Below are 23377 nucleotides of genomic sequence, written 5' to 3' on the forward strand. Positions count from 1 at the left end.
GAAAATATTCTATTGAAATATTTAGACTGAGTTCATTTAGATTAAAAAATTGTGAAAATAGGGAACTGTTTCGTTTCCACAAATATATATCATATTTTCACAGAAAATCAGTTCGCTGAAAAATAAAAACAGTACAGCCAGTTGCCAGGGGTTGCAATCGCCTAACTGTGAGCATTACCCACCCCCGCAGTCGTTTCGTGAATTTTTCGCGACGCCCGTAATTTATGCGGAAACCCGACGGAGGAACATTAACATTTATATTTGGGAAGCCTCGGTGGATCGTAGGTCTTCGATTCCCTAATGGAATCGCTAATGATAAACAGGGTGGCAAGAGGGCGAGATGTTTACCGTGGCTGTAATAACAGTCGCTGTCTCTTGAATCGGTCCGATATCATGAAAAAATATTCGCAGCGTCGAAATACACAGGGAACGCGTCCCTCCGACGCGATTTTTCATACAACGAACGGGGAAGCTTCATCATCGCTGACAATCGACGTTAGGCTACGGTGATAATGACGGAATATCGACAAATAATTGAGATGGAAGATCGGGGAGAAGAGCAGAAATTGTTTCGCCAGGAACCGATAAATGAGCAAGGACGAGATGAATAAAAAGGCTACCCCTAACAGATACTGTTTCAAAAAATCGCTAAAGCAACCCTTGTTGGAACTAAAAATATTATTTTGAATAGTACGATATCCTCTTTCTATCTTGTCAGCTGTTACTTAACCCTTTGCACTCTCGGGGTTTCGTACAAAATAATTTTTGTTGAGTAACAATAGCAATTTCATTCGTACGGCAATATTAAATTTTATTTGACTAAAAATGGCTAATATTGTTCCACCTTCTTTACTGCAGAGCATTTTCCGAGCCTGAATGCGATTAATTTCTCCGACAGACGCACAGTTTGTTCGGTTAAACACATTTCGCCGGGGGTGGATTGCACGCGGCCGAATGCATCGGGACGGATGCAGGGGGAGGGGATGTGCGAGGGAGAAAGAAAGCAGGAGAAAAAAAGCAGGGGCCCCGACAGTGAAAATAACCGGCTGGTCGGAGGGGGTGCGTTTATAAGCCACCGGCTTTTTTGTAGTGCAAATGAATAGGTCCGACCCTCGCAAACTTTCGCAATTTTGGGCGTCGGCTCTGCCTCTCGCCGGTGCATTTCGTTCTCCTGGAAAAATTTCGAGCACCCTGCGCGACCTGGCTCTTCCCCCTGCGAACACCTCGAGATCGTGTGTTGAAAGCTTGACGACGAGCCCACCCCTTCGAGGAGCAGATCGTATCGCTAGGATAATCCTGGAGGAAAAAAGAAAAGCCCGGAGGACGCGACGAGGCTTTCCCTGTCGATGAGCTGCGAATCTATTTGGCTTATCTTTTAAACGGAGCGTCGCAACCGGATAAGGAGGGAACGCCTCATCCATATCAATGCGGCCGCCGTAGACGGGGCGAAATCAATTACCTGTTTCAACACGATTTTCACGGTTTCGCAGACTGATACTAATATTTTTTGATACACTGGCGGCTGAGCGTTCCTCTATGAAAATATACTGGCACACTCTTTTAATCACCATCCCTTCTCGTATGAATGAAATACATCTACCACTAATTATTTTAACTTTCTTCATTCGATCACAGTCGTAAATTTTAAATGTATAATTTGGTAAATTCAAGCACCAAATTGATGAGAATTAATGTGATTAAGAAAGTCTACACGCGATGAAGCAACGAAGCACTCAGAAATATATGATTCGATTTAAAGCAATGCAAAATTGTTGTAGAAAAAATATTCGTAGACGTATCCACTCTCCATTCGTGCACTCAGCCACTCCAAGGATTACGGAACGAAAAAAGACACGTTGTCTGTCCGCTGGAATCTTTATTACAAATTTCAGCCTGCAACAATAACGAGGATAATTAATCTTAACGAGTACAGTGAATGGAAACAGCAATGGGAACGTTTTAACGATTACTCGTGGCACTCGCGTCCACGATTATTATCGGCACAAGTTTCGGACGCAGCAATATCTCGGCAGATGATCTTTCATTAATTTGTGATCCTACTGGCTGTAGCATGCTGCTCGAAACAATTAAAGGAGCTAGTTTAACAATGCGCTTCTTAGTAAGAAAAGCAACAAATATTATACAATATAACGCAGCTTTATGTTAATTGTTCTCGTGGGTTTGAGGAAGATAAGCAATAGGTACTATGATTCAGTTTGTGGAGCATCCTCTACTTGTTTCGAACAGCGTCTCATCCTAGATCAACACGCATCGGCAACGTAATTAAATTGAATGGACGTCACGCTAATCCCTGATGCGTTTAGGCACTTGTATCAATTGACTCGCGTGATCACAGTCTATCACTGCGTTCAGGCGCTAAAAGACACAGCTGATTGTTAGCCTACACGATGTAGAAAGGAAGCATGAGTTCTGTGCGCGAACGACTGCACAAGAAAGCAAGACATCTGTCGTTACATATAAAAATCAGTATCTACAAAAATCTGTGAAACGCATGATAAACTTCTGACACGGTTAATAACGGACCCTCTATTGCCAGATTGCAGACCTTTGTACATTTTAATTTCATTTTTGCAATAAATTTTCTAATCAGCGAAAGAAATTTTTCCTTAGTTTTAACCAATATAAATAGACTGCGGGGTTTATGCGTTTATGATAAAAACCGATAGCTTAGTAAAAATATTAAGAAAACTTCTGCACTTTATAGATGACTGTGAAAGTTCGCAGTCTAGTTATCGAACCAGCTACGAGTTCGCATGAGGATCCACAGTCTATTTCAAAGTGCAACAAGCGTATTATGCACACAACTACGAGAACAATTCCGTGTGCATCGAGGAAGACGCATCCACTCTCCGGAATCTAGAAATACAATAACGCAACGTGATCGTGTGCACGTAATAAATATCTTCTGTTGTACTATTACACTGGTTCATAAGGCACTACGATCCTCGCTTTGCTTCTTCGGTTCATGGTAGCCTTCCATATGGCTTTTCGTGGCTTTAGGTCGTTCAGGAATACAAGGAACGAACATACAAAGCAATCACCGACGTGTAACTATTTTCTCCGATAATATCAATCGTTCCCGGCAGTAGAGTCGATAAATTTGAACAACAATTCTCTTCTGAACAACGACATCGATTTCTTGAACTTGGCAAGATCGGAACTCTAATCTAACGAGTTTAATAAATTTTTATTCGACGCGACAATACTGATCTCTCTCTCTCTCTCCTTCTCTGTGCATCGCGTGCTCCGTTGAACCTATCATCAACGAACTCTGTAAATTTCATCTTTCAACGAATCATATATGCAAAATTTCTCCTATGTACACACTTGTCTCGTGACCATTAAATAATCTACAATTAGGAACTACAAGGTAAACTAATAATATCATTTTGTGCATTAAAAACTCTGTGATCGTTCAGTCCACAAGGTACTAACGAGTGACACGAATATTTCGCAAATTTTTTTACCATATAGTAACTCTGCTCATTTGTCCGTCGCCGTTCTCTGGCAGCCACGTTTTTGAACAATTATTTTACCCTGCATGAAGTTGACCAATTTCAATGTAGTATTAAAAGCGAAGCCGCCTTCTGACTTGTGTACTCTACCGCCGGTGATTTGATATCGCTTGCCATATCCTCAGCTCAATCCCCCCTCTAAAAAAAAAAAATTATCACAATTTATCAGTGACAAGAACAATACACATCCCTGGCAAACAGTATTCGATCAAACAGTAGAACACAGAAATGAGAAAGATATAGTACCTCAAATTAAGTCTTCGTATGTCGTCATGAGTAACATGATTCAACATGTCATCTAAGGTATACTGTTCGTATGTAATCTGCGAGCAATAATAGGATAATTAACGAGATGATAAATATTTAAAACTAAAATACACGAGAATGCGATAGTTACCCTTTCGATTGATGCCTCATCGATATGCAGGTTCTGGAGCCAAGCTACGAGAGCTTCGTCTGCGACTGGAGTCATCTCAGAACTTGCATCGCTGATAATTACTGGAACTTGCATACCGGATGCGTTCCCCGACAAAGTTGAATTGTAACTACAAGTAGAAAAATGTTCCTTAAAGATTTCCTATTAGATTATTCTGGTAGTTAGAGTGTTAAGCTTGAAAATATGAAGCCTACCCTGATTCTTGTCTGCTAGTTCTTCTGTTAATATTCTCGCAGAGCTGCGTTAGAGTGTTAATCCGAACTCTCTGGTCTTCGAGAGCCTGCTGTAACAGGACTTGATATGCCTTTTGACTGTCGATTAACTCCTGGATCAATCTCATGTTCTCCATCTTCAACTCTCCCATTTGATCTCGGTACTCCTTCCAGTATTTATTGTCGACGGAGTCTCCCGTTTTTTGCGACTTTACAGAATTTACCGTGGACACACCGGAAGTGGATCCTTCCTCGGGTCCTTGGCCACCTGGCTGTACTCGTTCTTGTCCCAGCAAATTGGCACCGAGTTCTAAACACGATTTCATAAACATTAATCATTGAAATAGAAAAATTCTCCAGTTGAATGCATAAAAATGTAGAAGAATCACTAGATAATTACCAGGAGAGAGCACAGTGATGGCCGCCTGAACAGCATTTCTCACCAAATTATCCAACGCGAACATCCAGTGAGGTTTTATACTGTGCATTCGCAGGACTTCGTTCACTGCCGTTTGGAAGAGATAAATGGCTTGGTTCAGATGATTAATAGCTATGGAGTCGAAGTCCAATTCTTCTTTTAACGTTCTTATAGCCGTTCCTATGACTTCATTATTTTGTTCAGCTATGTAATCCTTCAGAGCTCGCATTAGCAACACTAGATGACTCTAAGAAGGAAAATAAATTTGTCATTGGAAGCATATACTTTGTGTATTGGCAGCTGCAAAAGTAATTACCAATTGGAGAACTGTTTGGCCCTCTGCCTGATGAATACCTCTCATCCACACCTCACAGATCTTGGCCTCGTCCTGTGACAGGACTCTTGTGAGCGTCATTCTTCTCTGACTATCCTTTTTCAATAAATAAAAGCCTTCTTGCTCTTCACCAGTCTTCTGGCCTGGTTGACCTGTAAAAAATATGAATAAACTTACTGTTATTACTTTTGCCATTAAAAAATTAATCAATAGGCTTCCATTGAATAAAGTATTAGGGGGTATGGTATTCATTTGTGGTTTTCCAAGAATACCCCCCCTTAAGAAGCTGACTGCGAGCACTGACCTCCCAATTCGACTTCAGGCGACAACAAACCCCCAGAAGAGCTCCTTCTGGTCATCGAAGCTCCCGCCGTGTCTGATTCGTTTGTATCTATGGAAGGTGTATTGCCTATTGTACTAGAAACACAAGGAATCGTTATTAATTATCTCTCCTATTTGCGTCCACGTCCTTAAGCTTTCGATTCTGTGGTTGCGCGATGCACGTGTCACAAGGGCAAGAACATTTCCTGGCAGTAGTTCTGATTGGAAATAAACCTGAATACATAGAACACTCACTGAAGCTGCGAGTAGATTCGGAACACTGTCGCGAGACAGCCGGTACAAGTATGATTGAGAAGCATATGTGTACGGTATTACATAATCCTGTTTTTATTACGTTTTCATTGTACTTGTTTAGTACATCAAGCTTCAGATCACAGTATTATTGGCTTGGAATACGACAGGCGTACGGACACAACTTCCGAGGGTCAATTAGACGCAGTAATAATGGAAAAATTGCTTAAGGATTTGCTTCTCGAGTTTAAGGTGCGAACAGACCAGCAAGTGACTTGTGAGATTAGTTGCGAGAGCGATTCTCGTGACACGTGTAAACGCCTCTGAGATAGCGGCCAGCAAATTGAGCGACAGTTGCTCTCGGAGAACGAAACAATACATTTATAATATTTGCAAATAATTGTACACGCTTCTTCAAGTTGCTCTCGCAAGAAAATGTCACCAGTTACCTGTTGATGTGTTCGCATCTTTACACTGAATTTGCACATGTTACAATCACCAACAGGAAATTCCATTGCCCCTATCGTATGAGTGCGTGACAATACAAAGCGTTGAATCTACTGTATTAATTCTATACACGCCATAACTAGTGTTAATCATAATTTTCTTCCATTCATTACAATATTATTTTGTTTATTAGTGATACTTTAAAGTGGATGGGATTAACCGCTTATAACGTTAGCACCATACCTGTTAAAAGATAGGGTTGCAGTGGGCATGCTGATGGGAGACAGAAGGTGTGCTGGACTGCGCTCCCTCAGTGGGCTAGACTTTGTCAGCCCTCCACTGTGTGTAACACTTTTTGATTACATTTCATCACAATAGAGACTTGATAAGAATTTAAAAATCAAATGATTAAAAAAGACGTGAATGACGTAATGGAACTAACTCGAAATACATTGAACGCAATGTATTCAGATTTATTATGTACTAGACAAAAAACGACTCGTCCTAATTAGCTGCGACTATCACAAAAAGCTACGTCGACATAAACATAAAAATTTCTTTTTGACGATCAAGCAAGACAAAATACTGATAATTCAAATTTGCAACAAGACCAGTTGTTGTGCAAGTAAAATGGTTTTATTACCTATCGTCTGATTGTGAAGCTTGTATAGGCGCCGTGGAAGCAATTTGACTATTGTTTGTTTTGTCGAACTTCCCTAAGCGTTCGAATCTGTCAGCAGGTACAGAGATGCTACGACCAAAATCGGGTGGAGCCACCAGTCGACTGGCTTTCTTTTTCCTGCGAACGTACATATATGTAAGAACCATTCTTTATATTTGTTTATGTAGCAGCTAATTTATATATGCCACGTACTCGTTTAAAAACGGATCTTCTAACAGTTCAGCTGCAGACGATCTTATGTCAGGATTCGGCTCAAAACAGCGAAGTATAAAGCTCTTTGCCCTGTCCGATAATTCTGATGGAATCTCCGGATGTATTTTGTAATATCCAACCTATCGAAAAAAGAACGCTTTCAAAAGAGCCAACATTTTAAACAGTCGAATAAGTTACCTTAAAGACGGCAGCTTGAGGAGAACCCAGTTCGATAAATGGTGGTTTACCAGTAGCCATTTCTACTATGGTGCAACCCAAGGACCAAATATCCGCCTACAATTTGTGTTAAATTATAATAATATTTTTGTTTCACTTGGAAGGTAATTATCAGTGTACTGTTAAAACAGTAGAAAGATTAAAAGAATTTCACAATGCCAATATTTTATTTTAAACGTATTACAATGATTGAAGACAGAAAGAAAATTCCATTTGACTCTTGTTTGTTGCAATTGATGCAGTACATTTTTATTTTGCATAGAGATCCGCTGTCTATAAATGCAACAAGTATAACTTACGGGTGCACCGTATCCTCGTTGTCCCTTGTCGATCACTTCCGGTGCCATGTACTGAAGCGTTCCAGTGAATGTCTCGGTACTTGGACATAAACCAGCCAATCGTTTCGACATGCCAAAGTCTGAAATTTTGACTACTCCGCTGTATGTGTTCACCAGAACATTGTCACCTGAGAATCAGTTGCAATCAGTAACCAGAAGTCTTGGCAATTATAAAATGAGGACATTCATTAAATTACCTTTGATATCTCGGTGAACAATTTTCTGATCATGCAGGTACTTGAGGCCTTCCAAAATTTGTTTGGTATAATAAGCAATCGTGGACTCATTTTCCTTCAGGGGACCCCATTTTGATCTCAGCAAGGCTGACAGACTCCCTGCAAGCATTAAAAAGTGAATAAATATACTCTGGACACCTTCTTTCTCATAGGATATTTAATTTTATCCATTTACCTCCAGGGACTTGCTCCATGAATATCTTGAAGTAGCCATTCTCGCTTACTGATCCAAGATATTGTACAATATTCCTATGTCTCAGCTGACTGTGCAATTTAATTTCTTCATGCAGCGGCTGCACATCCCCCAAGTTTCGTTCGCGTATCTCTTTGACTGCAATTCTAACTTGAGTGTTTAGGTCTCTAGCTGCATAAACGACGCCGTATGTACCTTTACCCAGGATCATTCGTTTGCTTTGATCATCCAGCTCGTACTCAAACTACAACGAACACGATGTTAATAAATACGTAACGGGTTTACAGCCCACTGTACGCCGGGTTGCCGGAACTTCAATAAATAGACATCCCACACACCTTCACTGTATCATCAGTCAAATACGCGTCCAGATCAGTGACCATGCCTTCCTGATCTCTGGTCATCTCCAGGATCAAGTTGTAGAACCTGTGTCTGCATTGGACCGATGGGAAGTACATTTGGAAATCGTCGGAGTTCTGGTGGACGTACAAAAAGAGGCAGCGTTCATCTCGCTTGTACAGGCTCACGCTGCGTATCATGTTCGCGGTGAAGAGCCAGTCGTGGACTTGCTTGCAACTGTTCTTCATATTGTCCAAACACAAGTTCCAGATTTGCACCGACTTCTCCTCCGCCCCGAGGTTTACGTTCACATAGCTCGGCATGAAGATCTTGGTCGGCTCCAGCACCAAGAGCTGAAAAACAAACGATCGGTGACTAATCCGTTCTTTCCACCGACCGCGTGTACTTTTTAGAAGATTGATTGATTATAAAGTCAAGCTAAGGACCTGCACTAAGAGCAGTTTTATATTATTCTTACTTTGACCCAAAATGTACAGAAGTAAGCTGGATTGGTAACACAATATTATAAGCCATAGTCTCCCGAATTGGAAACTGGATCCTTTGTAGAACGATTCCATTTATCAACTTACTGGAAACCGTATACTATCGCCGACTTCTGATTTCGTCGCTTCGACAAAGTAGTCCATCCAAAAACTAAATATTTGCTCCTCTGGCGATACCTCTGCTTCCTCATTCTTTTTACGGAACCTATCTATCAGCGATATGTTCCCTATTGTTGATTTCAGGTACCTAAGAACAAAGAAGTTACGTCTTCAATAAATATAAACTTTATTTTCATACGAACGTACAATAATTAAATAATGTATTGATACGTACCAGTTTGGCGGCTTCAATTTGAACATGCACTCGGCGGCTTGGATAGCTTTCGAATAATCCTCGGCCAACACACTGATCTCAAAGAAGGTGGCCACGTCCCAATAGTCTTTTAAACTAGACAGGCTACCTTTCTTGCCAATAAGATTGTTTAACACCATGCCTATGTGCTGCAGTTCCTCGCTTTTCGAGAACTCGTTTCCAGCTATGACCAGCAATGTGGCGAGGTTTATTCCAGCGTATTCATTTGGTTGCACCTGGGCACAAAATAATTTCGTTGGATAAAATTATATAATTCGATAATCTTGTTTAAAAAATAAGAATCACTGTACCTCGAAACCCTTCCTATACCAATGGATAGCGTTCTTTAAACTCTCTTCATCCGTGTGTCTACTCTCTACAAATTGATCTTTGTAAATTCTTCCGCACAGGCACAACATGTCCGGAACATGGTTCTCTTTCTTCTCCAGAGCCTTCTCTATAACTTTTAATGCCCTTTCTCTGTCGCCCTCTTTGTTCCTCCGATTTAGTGCGAACGCGTACAGGTACCGAATAGCAGGGGTGTTGATATAATTTTTGTGCGTTGGTATAGTCCTCAGATCGTCGACTAGTTGTACCATTGCATCATAATCCTGTGAATAAAACAAGATAATTGAACGCAATCCTTAATAACACATCAATTGCAAGGAAATAAATGTATATATTATTACTTGTATCTCCCGGAAAGAAATAAGGACGTTTAAAACAACTTCTCCGGACAGAACGTTTGGGTCGTCCAAACGTTTGCGCATGTTGTTCAAAGCTTTTGAAAGCTCCTCGCCTGAATACGTTTCTCGTGCTTTCCGCAAGTCTGCTAGGAACTTTTCTTTCATGTGTGCTCTAGAAAAATTGAATTTCTCAGCGATGAAGATTTCGATTTTCTATCTATACGAAAAGAACGAGTAAGACGTACTTGGATTGTACTTCAACGTCTTGGAACAATTTCTTAAGCCTCAATGTTAGGTGTTGCTTTGGATCTATAGCTTCCTCCCCGGTAATTCTTGTGGTGGCTGGATTTGTGGCTACGCACGAGCCACAGTCCACCACACGGTATGAAACAAACGTGTAGCTTCCGCATGACAACTGCAAATTTCAGTGTAACATGGTGTTTAAACCGTTTCTGTACCTATTTCTAATGATAACAACAGGTATACCTTGAGTCTAATGGTTGTTTCAGAGTCTGTATCATTATGTAGTAAAATATTTTCCTTCATGCCGAAACTTTCCCTGACACCAAGATGGTAGAACAAGGCAGACTGCTGTAGCTGTATACTTAAATCCACCACAGCTACATCTGCATTGTAGAATGTGTCTAGCACATTTGTTTCTCCAAAGTCTAGCTTCTCAAACTAGGACAACAAATTTTAATTAATATTCAATGGCGGAATACCTTCATAAAAATGATAGTTTGGTTTGATGTGACACAAAATTACACCTGTATATGATGCATATTAGCATTAACAAGATTGCAAGCTTGTCTGACTTCCTCCAAGGCTTTCCTCCTCTGTGCTATGTGCTCCGGTTGTTGCAAGTCCAAAACACAAGCCACATCCATTTTGGGCCTTCCTAAGATGGTAGTGTGCCCAGAAACGTCGCTGTGCGTGCCAATACTGTCTGTACTTGAGACACCCTCTACAGTTATCGGTTGCGAGGGAACTAAGACATAATGTAAGCTCTAACTTCCTCTCAATTATACGAGTCTTGCACATAATGGAATAATAATTACCAGCTGCTTCAGGTGTATCACCGCAATTGGAGATCATGTTGCCCAATTGTTCTGTAGCAAACAAAACTAATGTTTTTAACTTGTACTTGCAGGTCTCTGGGAAACTTCAATAGATATGGAAGACACGCAGTTACCTGCAAAGGTACATAACACAATCGAGTTAATATTCTTACATGTTGTACCTATTAAATTATATTAGATCATCCCATAAGTTACTACACTACGCATCCCTTTGAAATGTGTAACTGGAGCCTTTAGAACAATATTTTCTACTTCAAAAAGGTCAAAGAATAGATGTTTAAAAAATAAACACCATTAAAAATATTTACAGAAAGGTGACAGCATTCGTTTTCAAAATTCGAAACGGAGTTCTTAATAAACGAAGATCGAGATATCTAACGTTCGATATCGGCAGATTAGAGGCTCTAAATGAAGCAGAAATATTTTTCGTTGAAACGTACCCTGACCAATATATCATTGATTAAATCGCAAATATTAATATTCAAATTTTACGTTTACTGCGTCCAAAAATGACACGACTAATGGGATGACCTAAAATATTGTCTCTTATATTTTCAACTGTTCTCTGTCTATCAAAAGGATTCGTGGTACGTGTTACAGGACGGACGCTCGGAGGCATTACCGTAGATAAAGATTGCCGGGCTTTGAGAGACTTTGGACCACGGTAAAACAACAGATTGCGGAGGAACATTAAAAAGATTGAGTTATGACATTGGCGCGCGACAGACTGGCGTGCAGGAAACTAACCGTACGTCTCATCCCAGCTTCCACTAAATGATTCTCAGTAATTCATCTATCGTTCGACGTATGATTAACGTGTAAAAATACCTTTTACGTTGGACATCGTAGAAACTACCGTCCATTTCTTCTAGAACACACAAATCCAGAGTCGAGGTCGTGCACAAGACAACTCGCGTAAAGAATTTTCCTGTCGGTTCACAGATGGCGGCGAGAGCGCTCCTCCGCCGGTATAAAAATAGAAATCTCTCAAGATAGAACGCATTATAATAAAAACGAAATGATTATTGCGATTAATGCGCATTCCAATGCAGAAACGAATCGTGAGCAAACAATATGCCTCGCTGTTCGTCTCGAAAACAGTCGCTAATCGTTTAATTAGTTCACGGAACTTGACTTTACGCTACAGTTCGTTAGACAATGACAATACCGTTACTCATTTATTACCGTATTTACTCTAACAATCTTTTCTTAATCTGTGCACGTGATAGTGAGTTGCAAGAACAGCGAATTCCATCGAAACTTTTAAATCAACGCCATTAGGCTATGATCTGATTCCGATGTTATACTACAGTGTGTCTTAAATGTAATAAAACGTAATCTAAACCTCTCATCAATACTACAACACTACAATACTGCATTATATTGAAAATATTTTCAAGTATATCCCGCCTGAAACTGAAGACGAATGACGGTTACACATAAGCGAAAGTATTCAGGATATTGACCTTTGTTGTATACTTCAAGGCCATTGAAATCGATATGCACCATATTGTAAATAATTACTGAAATTATTTATTGCTGTTTGTGTATGTGCAATGTGGCGTAGTTTCTATGTAGCTATATTAAATTAGGTAATTTAATCAAACATGAACGCGTCGACGAAATATGATCATAGTTGGTGAGCTCTATCGTCCACAACAAAAATCTGCACGCGAGATAGTACGGAGAGTAGAGTTGCTACTGCCACAAAACACTTTTGTCGATCGACTAGAGTCGACGGTTCACTCGGCTAGCATGATCATCGAGGAGGCTGCAGCGGTGCAGGAAAGGCGGATAATGAGTTTCTAGGTCATTCAGATTCGGTTGCATCGGGTGCTACAGTACGGAGCACCGTGGAAACGTACCAATGAACTCCACGGGAACAGGACACCAGGAACATGAAGAATCATCGCGTCGAGTATACACTGTATGCTCCGTTTAAATGAGATTATTTCTCCGAGTATGGAAAATGCAAGGAAATGCTTCAGACTTATCATCATCATCAAGCCTGCAATTTTATCAACGTCAGATTCGATTAGCATCACTTTTGTAGAGACTACTGTGTTATCGATAAAACATAATCGTACATCCTTATCACCTACACTCTACACAATCCGCAGACTATTTTTGTCACTGTGGCGCAATCGCAAGCGGCAATCCGATGCACAGAGGTAAATAAACAAAGAACGAGTCTCTTTCGAGTAGGGCACGATTTTCCAAAAATATAGCCTAACACGATAAAATTAATTCTACATTGTTGACCTACTTACTAATGAAGATTCACCTTGTTTCTGGTCCCAGCACTGTTTCACATTATTCCAACTCTAAACTCGCAATGACCGGTGCGAATGGCAAGGAATCGATGTGAATTGCGGTTATAAACGGTTTCTTGCCACCTGGCCTATTTACGTCAGAAGACGGAACTTCGTAATTAAATTGCTAACGATACTTTAACTTGAAAACAATGGCTCGAATGAGCTGCGTCGAGTTAGTCAAAAGAGTGACAATGGACTTTCCTTGGCAAAATCGGAGCCGTTAAAGCGACTCGATCTAGCAGACAGGGAATTGATTGGCTTAATTAGTATTCAGCGATAGAAGCTGGCATAATTGTAGGCAAAAAGAGTTCGAAAGGTGAGTATGATTCGTATATACGCGGTTTACGAGTGCGTGAAGAATAGTGGGGCGCAGTGATGCGCGGAGCGGCCACTCCGCAGCGCTCCCCTTTCAATAGGAGTACAGAATACAGAAAGAGTTTCGCGTAGAAAAAGCTGGGAGACTGTTCGAGCATTAAAAGCCTTCTGTATCTTCTTCTCACCGCGTGGGAAGCCACGTCAACTTATTGCGAACGTAGAATTCGCAAGGAGGTTGGCCTGTTTGAATAGAGCGAGCGCTATAACCTCTCACGTTCTCTGCTCGCCGAGTAGAGAACCGTGACCTTTGGACAGGAATGCAGAATACACCGGTAAGCTATCGACGAGCTCTTTGTGTATCCTATGAGTCTGATATAGGGGGTCCCCGAGAACTGGCCTGCCCCACGATCGACCCGCAAAACACGTCATTTCTCGTGACCGAGGAACACCGAGAGATTTTCTCGCTACGTTTAATCGACCTCCACCTGCTACTTCCTAGAAACAATAGCTACATGCAAAACTGAATGATACTTTGATACTATCCTGGCGATAATTGACTTAGTAATACATGCAAATTTGGATATCTTGACACGGACTCTATTGATTTTATTGTAGACATTGTAATTCCCCTAAAATCACAAATCTGATAGTGTCAACCGATTTTCAGACCGCTTTACTTAACTTACGTAGCCTTTTGAAAATCGAATACTCGAGGGCTTTCTTCTGAATTTCTCAACGACATCAATTTCATTCCTAAACCAACAAATTGGCTCTAGTAGCATCATCTAGTCTGCTTCTCGAAAGAAGTCATCAGAAATGCGCTTATAATCATATTAAAAGAGGAGTGGACAACTATCATAACTATCAGCGTACTTCAGGCGTCTTATTTTCAATATTCGGTTTTCTATAACATTTTTGAATTTTTGATTAGAAAAAAATGATCGGTTCTCTTGCCGATGCAATAATAGTCGCTAACAAATTTGTTAATAGGTTTTCGGCAGTGGTAAAGTTATTAGCAATTTAACTGATGAAAGAAAAGAGGGAAGTCATGTTCCCTGAATGACCGGTCGCGCGGTTGAACGAAATGACGCGGAATAGAAGGTGTACCGTCGACCATAGCATCTCAGATGATTCCCTGATCCTCGGGGAGCCTCGCGGTGTAGAAACTGCTCGAGGAATGCGTGTAATGCGTGTACGTACACGTCACGCCCACTCATCGTCGCCATCACGTACGTGGCTCGTCATCGTGTACATACGCGCCTCCTCACCTGCATACGTAGACGAAGACGAGCCTGCACGCACACTTGACGTGCCGGCTTGGAAATGTGTATATGCTCTTGGCTATGCTCCGGCGTCTCATGCTACGCGCGAGCTTCTATATGTACACACATAAGACACGCGAGTGTGCAAACGATAACACTACGGAAACCGTTTGAAAACACATACTAGACAACTATTTATCGGCGTGACCCACGAATTAGAAACGATGCACACAATGTTTGTAATGACTAAAATCTGTAAGCAATTTTTACGATATTTTGTATTACGACATATTATTATGGACACAATGCATGTTTACAAAATCTAACTTGGAATCTAATTTTCTGGACTGCAGTCGTGTAGTTTACTGAAGGCTGGCTGTCCTGGTTAGTACGATCCCTACAGGCATTGCATGCAGTGCTTTTTTCTGTCTAGGATTCTGAATTACCGACTCTATAGAAAATGCTTATATAGAAATACATATCGACGTATCTACGTTTCGTAACCTCCAAATCATTTAAGCACCCGTAGTAGAAATTAAGCCCCCCGTGGCTTAGACAGAAAAGCCCATAGGATGCATTGTCTACTGTACTCGATCATCATATCAGTATACGTGATTGTATGTACATCGTTGTCATACGTGTTGCAAGAATTCATTGCCGACGACAGCTTCAAGGGAATTTGCTACTATTATATTAATGATATTTCTGTGAATTCCTGTGAAATATCTCATGGGAATCGATTCCCAAATTATGGATTTATCTCAGTGGAATCGTCTACCTGTTGCTCAACGATCGACAACGCTACTTGCATTCTAGGCTTCAGTGAGTGAATGTTTTCATCTTTGCCTTCGTTGTTGGGCGAAACTGCTCGTGGTTAATGCTAAAAGATAACCTATTTACAGAGTGGAATGATCAGTTTAGTGTCGCGTAAGTGTTGTATTTGGTGCAATCAAGCATGTGTAAAGGTTCTAAACAATGAAAAGGGTATCAGGAAAGAAGGATTGTTTTTGTATATTTTTATATTTTGCGATTAAATTCAAGTTTGTTCAAGATAGTTCTCATCTGGTTTCCTTTGGGTCTCGTGACAGCCAACCTCCACGTGGTGAGACCCGGGCAATCGGTGTAATCTTCGATTTCGAAAATCGTACCAACGGAGATTACAGCGAGCTAATGGCTGAGAAGTTGTTCAATTTGACATTTGATTAGATTATTGTTTAGAAATTCGTATCGAACAGGAAATTATTTTCTCTATGGGGGACCCTGTTTAATATCTCAAAAGGATTGTTTTAATAGAAATAATCTTACGTATAGAAACACGTAATTTTACACTATTTGAGTTCAAGAAAATGTAGTTGCGGGGGTTCATTATTTGAAGAAGCCAGAGACGTTAAATGTACGTATCTACAGGAGCCAAATAAATTAGCCAGAGAGGTCGATTTCGGGATAAACGAATTTGCAATGCTACCAGATTATTCTATCATCTCGAAGTGAAACAGTATCATACCAGTAGCCGTTTGAATAATTCGCGAGGCACACGAAGGGGGTGCATAAATTCGAGATAACACAATGGTCAAGGCGACGAGCAGTTTTAACGAAGTCGACGGACCAATCCGGTGGCACTCATTCCGTCGAAGATCGATGAACAGCGTTCGAGATATAACAATTCCAGCTGTCAGTCGCATCCCTCACGCCCGAATAAATTCGAGACCCCCTTTGGCGAGCGTGGGGTTGTCTCTCAGACGAAACAAAAGAGCGCAAAGAAAGATCGCGTTTTCTTACTTTGCCGCGTCTCATTTCCGTCGTTCTTTTTCCACGTCTACCTCTTTGGTCTCCCAATCTTGTTCGGTCTTCCCCCACCCCTCCCCCGGACATCCGTGGCTTGACCTTTCGACGATTTCATCCCCCGGGCCTTCCGTTCTGTCCCCTGGACCATTCCTCGGCAGCCACTTCCTCCTTTAGCGTCTCGTCTCGTCGAGAATGCCATCGGAGAAAATACGTCGACCGTTTCCCGATCATTTTCTCCTTTTTTTGTCGAGTGTCCCGTTTTCTCCGATCTCCTCCCCTCCCCCCATGGGTATTCTTCGGATATTCAGACAAATTATCCGACGAAACTTTGCTTATTAACCCCCTTACGCTCCTTAGAAATGGTTGGACAAAGGATCTTGGTATAATGCTTCACTCGCTTTTGTTTCACACTTGAAATTTCTGAAATTTCTTGAATTTTTCCGAATGCGATAGATGTTGCTTAATCACTTTCCAAGGGGTTGACTCCGCATATGACCGTCTATATTAAATCGAGAACAGCAATTGCTCGCAGCGTTTCTGTTGCGCAACGGTTGCTACATTATTCGCAAAAAGGTGATCATAAAGTCCATGTCCCAAGAAACCCACCCTTAATTTTACATTCATGGCCCTTCGACCCTCGACAATGTAAAGTTGTCCTTGGGAAAGAGGACACTTTAACATCTGTCGGCTGGACCATAAAAGTGTCGGCAGAATGTATTAATAAAAAGCGTGCAATAGGCCTGCTGTTGTAAAAAAACCTTGATCCCCAAAATTCATCCCCTAAAGCTATACGATAGCATCGTTATCCGTGGCCTGGCGAATTCAGGGTTCGTCCTGATCCATTTCTACTTTATATCTTGCAATTTAGTATCCACATAAAAATAATAACTGTGACTTCTTGACTGTAACTTCTTCCCTTCACTGATTATTTTAACAAAATATTGTAGGTCTGAATAGACCTACAGGATCTATCATTTGAGAATTAAAAATCCAATAACAAAACACATTCCCATTTAGAATCGAATACAGTAAAAGAAGTACTAACTTTCGAGTCCAAAAGCAGTCGATTTTAAGAGAATGCAGTTTCTCGTTTGTTTCCCAGAGCCATTATAGTAGTTCATTCCCTAAATTACATTAAGAACAACTTGTGCAGCTCCGATACCGGTCCCTATTCCTCTAGAATCGAATTGCCTTGCAAGTGTAAGATCTTCGACGCACGTTGGTCGCATGAACGATGAATTGCGAAGTCGATGACGACTGGAGATGACAGCCAACTGTTTGGCTCGCGAAATGGCAGCGATTTATAGCCGGCCACGTAGTGTCTGTTAGTTGGAGTAGGTTTCAGAAGGTAGCGAGCACGAAACGGTGCTCGGTTTTCGTCGCTCGCGACCCTCTCGCCTCGCAATCGGCCCGATATTTCACGACACGGGCCGTTACACCGACGTACCACGGAATTACAAGTGTACACGGCCCGTTGCGAAGGGGATGCACGTCCCCGCCACGAATCATTCGACGCGAGAACGCTCGCAATTTAATCCTTTCCCTTGTTTTCCCGTGCTCGCCGCCGTTTCCCAGAGAAACGAACGGCCGCGTTCGGTAACGACGCCGAGCAGTCGACGGAAATTAGCACGGCTCGAAACGGCTACGAAAATAACTGGTTAAAACTGTTCTGCAAATGTTCTGATTAAAACAGGTGCGAAGGAACGTTCGTTTCTGAATAACCGTTACGATGCACCGAAATTTCCAGCTACCGTTTGTTTCCGTTACGGTTTTCATTTCGGTTTCCATGCGGGTTTCTATGTTGTTGTTTTTTCGGTTCCGAAACGATTCCGGAATCGATTCTTGTTTATTCTCTGTGGGGAAATTTATTCCGAGCTTCCACCGCTCGTGAATGAAGTCTGACATCGTGAAGGATATTCTACTGATTTGTTCGACTATGCAAAATCCACGAGAGGATATTCGACGAATTTTAATATGCATCATGGAATGCAATATATGTTGGTTATATTTTATGTTTATATTCCATCATTCGTATTAGCTCTGATATACTTGCAATTGTTAGAAAAATCTCCGGTGATATTTCTAGCCTGATAGTCTGGATAATATTAGAGAAACTGATAGAACAATCAACAAATTAGTCTCCAGTACGGGTTTTTTAAGCTATGCGAATATTTACAATGAACATATTAAATGTAAACATGTTTGCATACACTACACACGTAAACATCAACAATCAACAAACACGTGCAAGCAAATCTAACGTGCGTCTATCCTGAAATGATGAAATTGTTACATATTCTAACGCATTCATAAAAAGTCAACACAATTCGACGATGTACAATCGAATTGTGAATATTTAACAATGTATTGGTTTTCGAAGTTACCTGTTAAATATGTGATTCCTCGCAGAAACGTTGCGATAAGAATAGCTTCAATCATAGAGGATTTAAATTCGTTCCTCGAAGATCTTATCCGGAAATTCTAGGTGGCGAAGCGTCCTAACGAACTCTCCTTAGGTTTGTCTCTTTCTGTTTATAGAGAGGGCGAATGAATGATTGAGCGTTTTAATTCGAGCGACCTGGTTTCAGGACAAAATTAAGAAACACGCGAGAGACAGAGAGAAAGATAGAGAGCGAGAGAGCTGTTCGGGTTGAAAGTTACAGAGCGGTGAATCCCGTTCACGGGAATCGATGGTCGGAATGAATTCTGGCAGCCGTTCGGTCACGGAGCTGATTATCGACAGTCACGGAATAACTCCGCCGCGGCGCGGCAAATATAATTCATGTCGGTGTTTGCATTCCCGGTAATTTATTATCGGCGGGGAGGGGGGAGGGGGAGGCACGCCGGGCCGGAACATTCGCGGCTGTGTATGCAGGTTATTATTTATGACGGTCGCGATGCCTTCCAAAACATGTGGCACACATCCACTTTCGGGAAGTTGAAGGAACACGTTCCGCGCTGAGAATTCCGGGAAACTCGACGTGCGATGCATCCGGAACACAATTAAAACTCGCCGAACTAACGATCCTTGGCAGAAACGCCGGAGCGAAGTGCCATTTCTCTTTCTTTCCGGTCGGGAACTGGTGCCTCCTTCGCCGCCACCTTTGCTCCCTAACGATCACACATTGTCTAGAATTCACTGCACATTATACTCGTACTAATGGGATCTACGGCTTCCGAGGATCAGCATCCTTATCTTCCGCAGAGGAAGAATCTGTAAGAAACTTGGAACGGTGGAGGGTAGGGCTTGTAGGTCTTTGGGGTTGCAAATTTTCAGCTTCTCCGTGATCTAGAAATTCTTCTTGCGATTATTGTGGATCTTCGGGGGTTCTAGTGTTCTAGTACTGCTAGAACGTCTAGAACGAGAGCCAAGACAAACTGTTTAATTGTTCTGGCTGTATTGAATTTAATTTAGCGTCTCCGGGTAATAAATTCGGCATCGACGAGCGAGCCGTTTCTTTTCATTGGTCCTGGTAACACAATAAAGGGCAATACCTTCACGCAGAGCATCCCGTTAGCGTCCAATCGGCCGGAAGTGTCGCCAGAGGACTCGATCATCACGAGTTTGCTCTCCCCCGTCGTCGTCCGTGGGGAACGATGAAAAGAATGCAAACGCGAGAGGACAGAAAGGCACCGACATAATTGATATAACCAGATAAGACCGGGAGAGGCTTGGATAGGAACGCGGCTTGAATTCGAAGGCTCCCGAGGGCGTTGAAACGAGAGAGAACGTTCGGAGACAAGCGCAAATCGAGATGGCAGATAGAGAGAGAGAGATAGGTGGCGAGCATCCTCTCGCGGAATTCCCCCTTTGTCCGAGCCGAAATTCCATCGGCAGCCGCAAAGAAAAGGCGGGCCGGGTTGAACGAGCCTAGACTGTCAACCGACGTCTTTTTTTTCCCCTCCCCTTTCTTCCACGTCTGACGGATTCATTATGTAATTCGCGTAATGGGACTCCACCGCGACCCACCCCCCACCCCGAAGACGTCTTGGAATTCAATTGTTTCAAAGCCGTGGAAACTCTCCGCGCGGGGAACAGAACGAGATCCCTCTCCGCTTTCTCTTTCTATCTTTCTCGTTCTTTTCGCTCGCGTTTCCCTTCGGCCTCCCTTAATTTTCTGTGTGTACGTGCGTCCGACGTTCGCTAGGGTTCAAACCGGCGCAAAAGACGCCGGCTACGAGGGCGTGGGTGGGTGAGAGCCACGGACAACCCAGCCAGAGGAAATAATACCCGGCTCCCCGACCTTTCAAAGCGGCTACTCAGCTTCGCAATTTCGTTTATTGCGCAGTTTGCGAGACCCGGGAGCGCAAGATCGACGCCGCTGCTCCTCAAGAACCAGGTCCGACGAGGGGACCAAGTTTTTTTTTTTTCAAAACGCTCGCCGTTTGTTCTGCCCGTTCTTATTGAACTATCGGCTCCCGCGGGAAGCTTCGTCGTTCCCCGGATTGGTCATGGAATGATCTTTATCCATCAAGCTCTATTACACTCGACAAACTCACCGAGAATCGGAGTTGTCAATTTCATTCTACTCCTCTTCGAGAATTTCTTGAAGAATCTTTGACAAAAATGGTTTAGTACGAAACGTATAAGGCATTAGAAAAATAGGAAGACTAAAGGTATAAAAGGAGGGTTATCGATCGGCAGGTGACTATTCAGGACTGTCGATGGAAAACGACAGAATTTCCGTGAAATACTTTTCGCTGTTTCGTTAGTTATATCGTCCTCGGACAAGATTGTCCGCCCGAGGTGGACTTTTTCCACCGTGTAGCCTAGCATGGGAGAGACTGTAAACTTTCTGACAATTCTTATTTCCCGTGAACGGCACCCTCGCGGGGTTGAAATTGCGCGGCGCGGCCGATGGCGGACGGATAAGGGCCACGAAGAAAAGATGGAAGCCAACCGTGGAGGGAGTGGGCGCAGGATTGCTCGATTCTCCTCGGCGAGAATTTCTTTGCGGATTAATATTTGCGCTGCTGGCTGCGAGCACCGCCGCAAACCCGTCCTCGAGTCCGGGAGGGTGGAGCAGAACAAATAACGAACGTGGTCGGAGACAAATGGGGTGGATCTACCCCTCTCACCCTCTCGCCAACCCCCGAGAAACACGACACCCCCGTGAAAGCCTTCGGCGCAGCTGAAAAAAAAATGTTCCCGCAGGTTTCTGCACGCAGAAAACGCGGTCTTCCAGCGTGATACCTCGCCGTATGAAACACACCGGCACAGGATACACGGGATATTGGGGTTGTCGAGGAAAAATGCGTCCCTAACTGGACTAGTCGACCCTGCCTTTTTTCCCTCCACCCCCTCCCCGCCGTTGTTTTTCCGATTGTTTATTTAAGGGTTACTACCGCTGCATGGCTGTTTTGCAAATGGACAGGGCGCGCACCACCGAAAACAATAGCCCGCGTGTCCACGTTTCGATGACGCTGCAAATAACTTTTACCGGAGGCTGAGTTGAATCCTTTGCTGACCAGGATTTTCTAAAATAACTCGAAACATTTTTCTATGAGTATTGTGTCAAAATATGACATTTTCAGCATATATAGAACATGCACACATCTACAGAACACAGATTCTAAAATATCTGCACAGGTCCAAAATTTGTTTTTCATGTCATGTCATAATTAGTCATCCGTTAACCACATCCACACCATTCAACAAAGTTTAGAGGCGAGAGAGCGTCTTAAGCGCAATGATCGGAAGCCACCGATCAGGAAACGATACCAGGACGAAGCTTTCCATGTCTAATGCGTTTTTAACGAGCCGGTCTGCTCGGAATCTGATTCAGTATCGCGGAACCGCGGCGAGATTACTCGAACGCGCGTGTGCAATTCGTAGCGCAAACAGAAAAAGGTAATCCGAGACAATATTTGCGTTTTTTAATAAACCCGAAAGCGTCGCGCGACGTCTGGGGAAGAATCTAGAAGGGAACTTTCACTCGCAGAGTTTGCCGCTCGTTTGGACGCGCCGCGAAGCTAATTACACCCGTAATTCCGCAGTTGCCGCCGCGTCTTGAACGTATGCCCGTTCCCGGGGAAGTTTCGCCGTTTCCGCGACCGTATTCCGCCAAGATTTACGCATTGCGGGCTATGAGGAACGGGACCATAAGTTCTTTCAGTGGTTTCATAGCTCCTCATGTGCCACAGGCAAGCGACAAACTCCCAGCCGCGAATTCTGTTCGCCAGATTTTGGCAAAATATCGATTGCTCGTATCTCATTGCTGATCCTCGATCTTCAGACTTGTTCCCCCGAATTTTGGTTCAAATGAAGCATTTTTTAGTCGACAGAATAACTAACTCTGGTTTCTATAAAATCTTCTACAAAAATTAATGTTTCCTTTATCTTCTTTCCAGTGTCTACAAATTTTGATTAAAGCAGGGCTCATGACCGATGGAAGAGAATTATTATTCTCTGAGAATATACTAAAGCAGATCGACGATACCAGTACCTACACAAGAATCATTTACGTTTCAGTTTGTAACATCAGTCTCAACCCGTTCCAGAATGATAGTTTCCTTCTTCGTTAATAGAGAGTTAGTAGTGAGCACTCTCGTGTTCCTTTCAAGTAGTAATGCATGTGCTCTCTGGTTGATGCACTGTTTCACGTTGCATCGATGCATAAATTGCTGATGGTCCGACGTAGATACGCTGAATTATTTGTCTTCTAAAGATAGGTATGCTAACGTTGTTCCAACGAACCACGGCTTCGCTCCACAGCATACAAAGCGACTCCTTTTGTCCTAAAAATAAATCCGTGCAACAAAATGGGACGAATAAAATTGCAAAGCCTCGTTACCGAGATAGTTTGAAACTTCATCAGGTAGACTATTAAGTAAAATCGCTTGGCGTGTTCGCTGTTCACCGTTTCTACATCTCGGGATCACGAACGCGAGATATCTCAGAAACAAA

General features: G+C 42.5%; 1 protein-coding gene and 1 long non-coding RNA gene across 4 annotated transcripts; one reads left to right on the forward strand and one right to left on the reverse strand.

The window, feature by feature from the left end:
- Window positions 1–1856: 1856 nt before the first annotated feature.
- Window positions 1857–13324, reverse strand: Ask1 (apoptotic signal-regulating kinase 1). Of its 3 annotated transcripts, none has more exons than XM_076795416.1 (24): window positions 11622–13324; window positions 10773–10823; window positions 10482–10702; window positions 10201–10395; window positions 9960–10129; window positions 9718–9886; window positions 9340–9639; window positions 9011–9264; window positions 8764–8923; window positions 8173–8526; window positions 7817–8078; window positions 7603–7740; window positions 7367–7533; window positions 7029–7124; window positions 6831–6970; window positions 6600–6755; window positions 6200–6307; window positions 5241–5353; window positions 4919–5088; window positions 4585–4849; window positions 4167–4494; window positions 3934–4081; window positions 3783–3859; window positions 1857–3674 (listed from the first exon to the last, which is right to left on the reverse strand). In XM_076795416.1, exons 1-24 carry the CDS (start codon window positions 11635–11637, stop codon window positions 3623–3625), a joined length of 4110 nt encoding a protein of 1369 aa, XP_076651531.1. In that variant the 5' UTR covers window positions 11638–13324; the 3' UTR covers window positions 1857–3622. The 3 variants fall into 3 exon arrangements, with proteins under 3 accessions (XP_076651531.1, XP_076651532.1, XP_076651533.1); XM_076795417.1 differs by having other exon boundaries at window positions 6200–6295; window positions 11622–13323; XM_076795418.1 differs by lacking the exon at window positions 6200–6307 and having other exon boundaries at window positions 11622–13323.
- On the forward strand, window positions 10580–11615 carry LOC143358348 (uncharacterized). The gene is made up of 3 exons (XR_013082944.1): window positions 10580–10714; window positions 10865–10914; window positions 11394–11615. It is a non-coding gene; the product is annotated as an uncharacterized LOC143358348 (long non-coding RNA).
- Window positions 13325–23377: the final 10053 nt, after the last annotated feature.

This window comes from Halictus rubicundus, chromosome 10 (genome assembly GCF_050948215.1).
Source record: "Halictus rubicundus isolate RS-2024b chromosome 10, iyHalRubi1_principal, whole genome shotgun sequence".
Taxonomy (NCBI): domain Eukaryota; kingdom Metazoa; phylum Arthropoda; class Insecta; order Hymenoptera; family Halictidae; genus Halictus; species Halictus rubicundus.

Excerpts from the sequence above, each read along its gene's own strand:
- Ask1 (XM_076795416.1), bottom strand. Across the intron at positions 9,887-9,959 it reads GACGTTGAAGTACAATCCAA|AGCACACATGAAAGAAAAGT; the intron begins GTACGTCTTACT and ends CAATTTTTCTAG. Across the intron at positions 3,675-3,782 it reads ATACGAAGACTTAATTTGAG|AGGGGGGATTGAGCTGAGGA; the intron begins GTACTATATCTT and ends TTTTTTTTTTAG.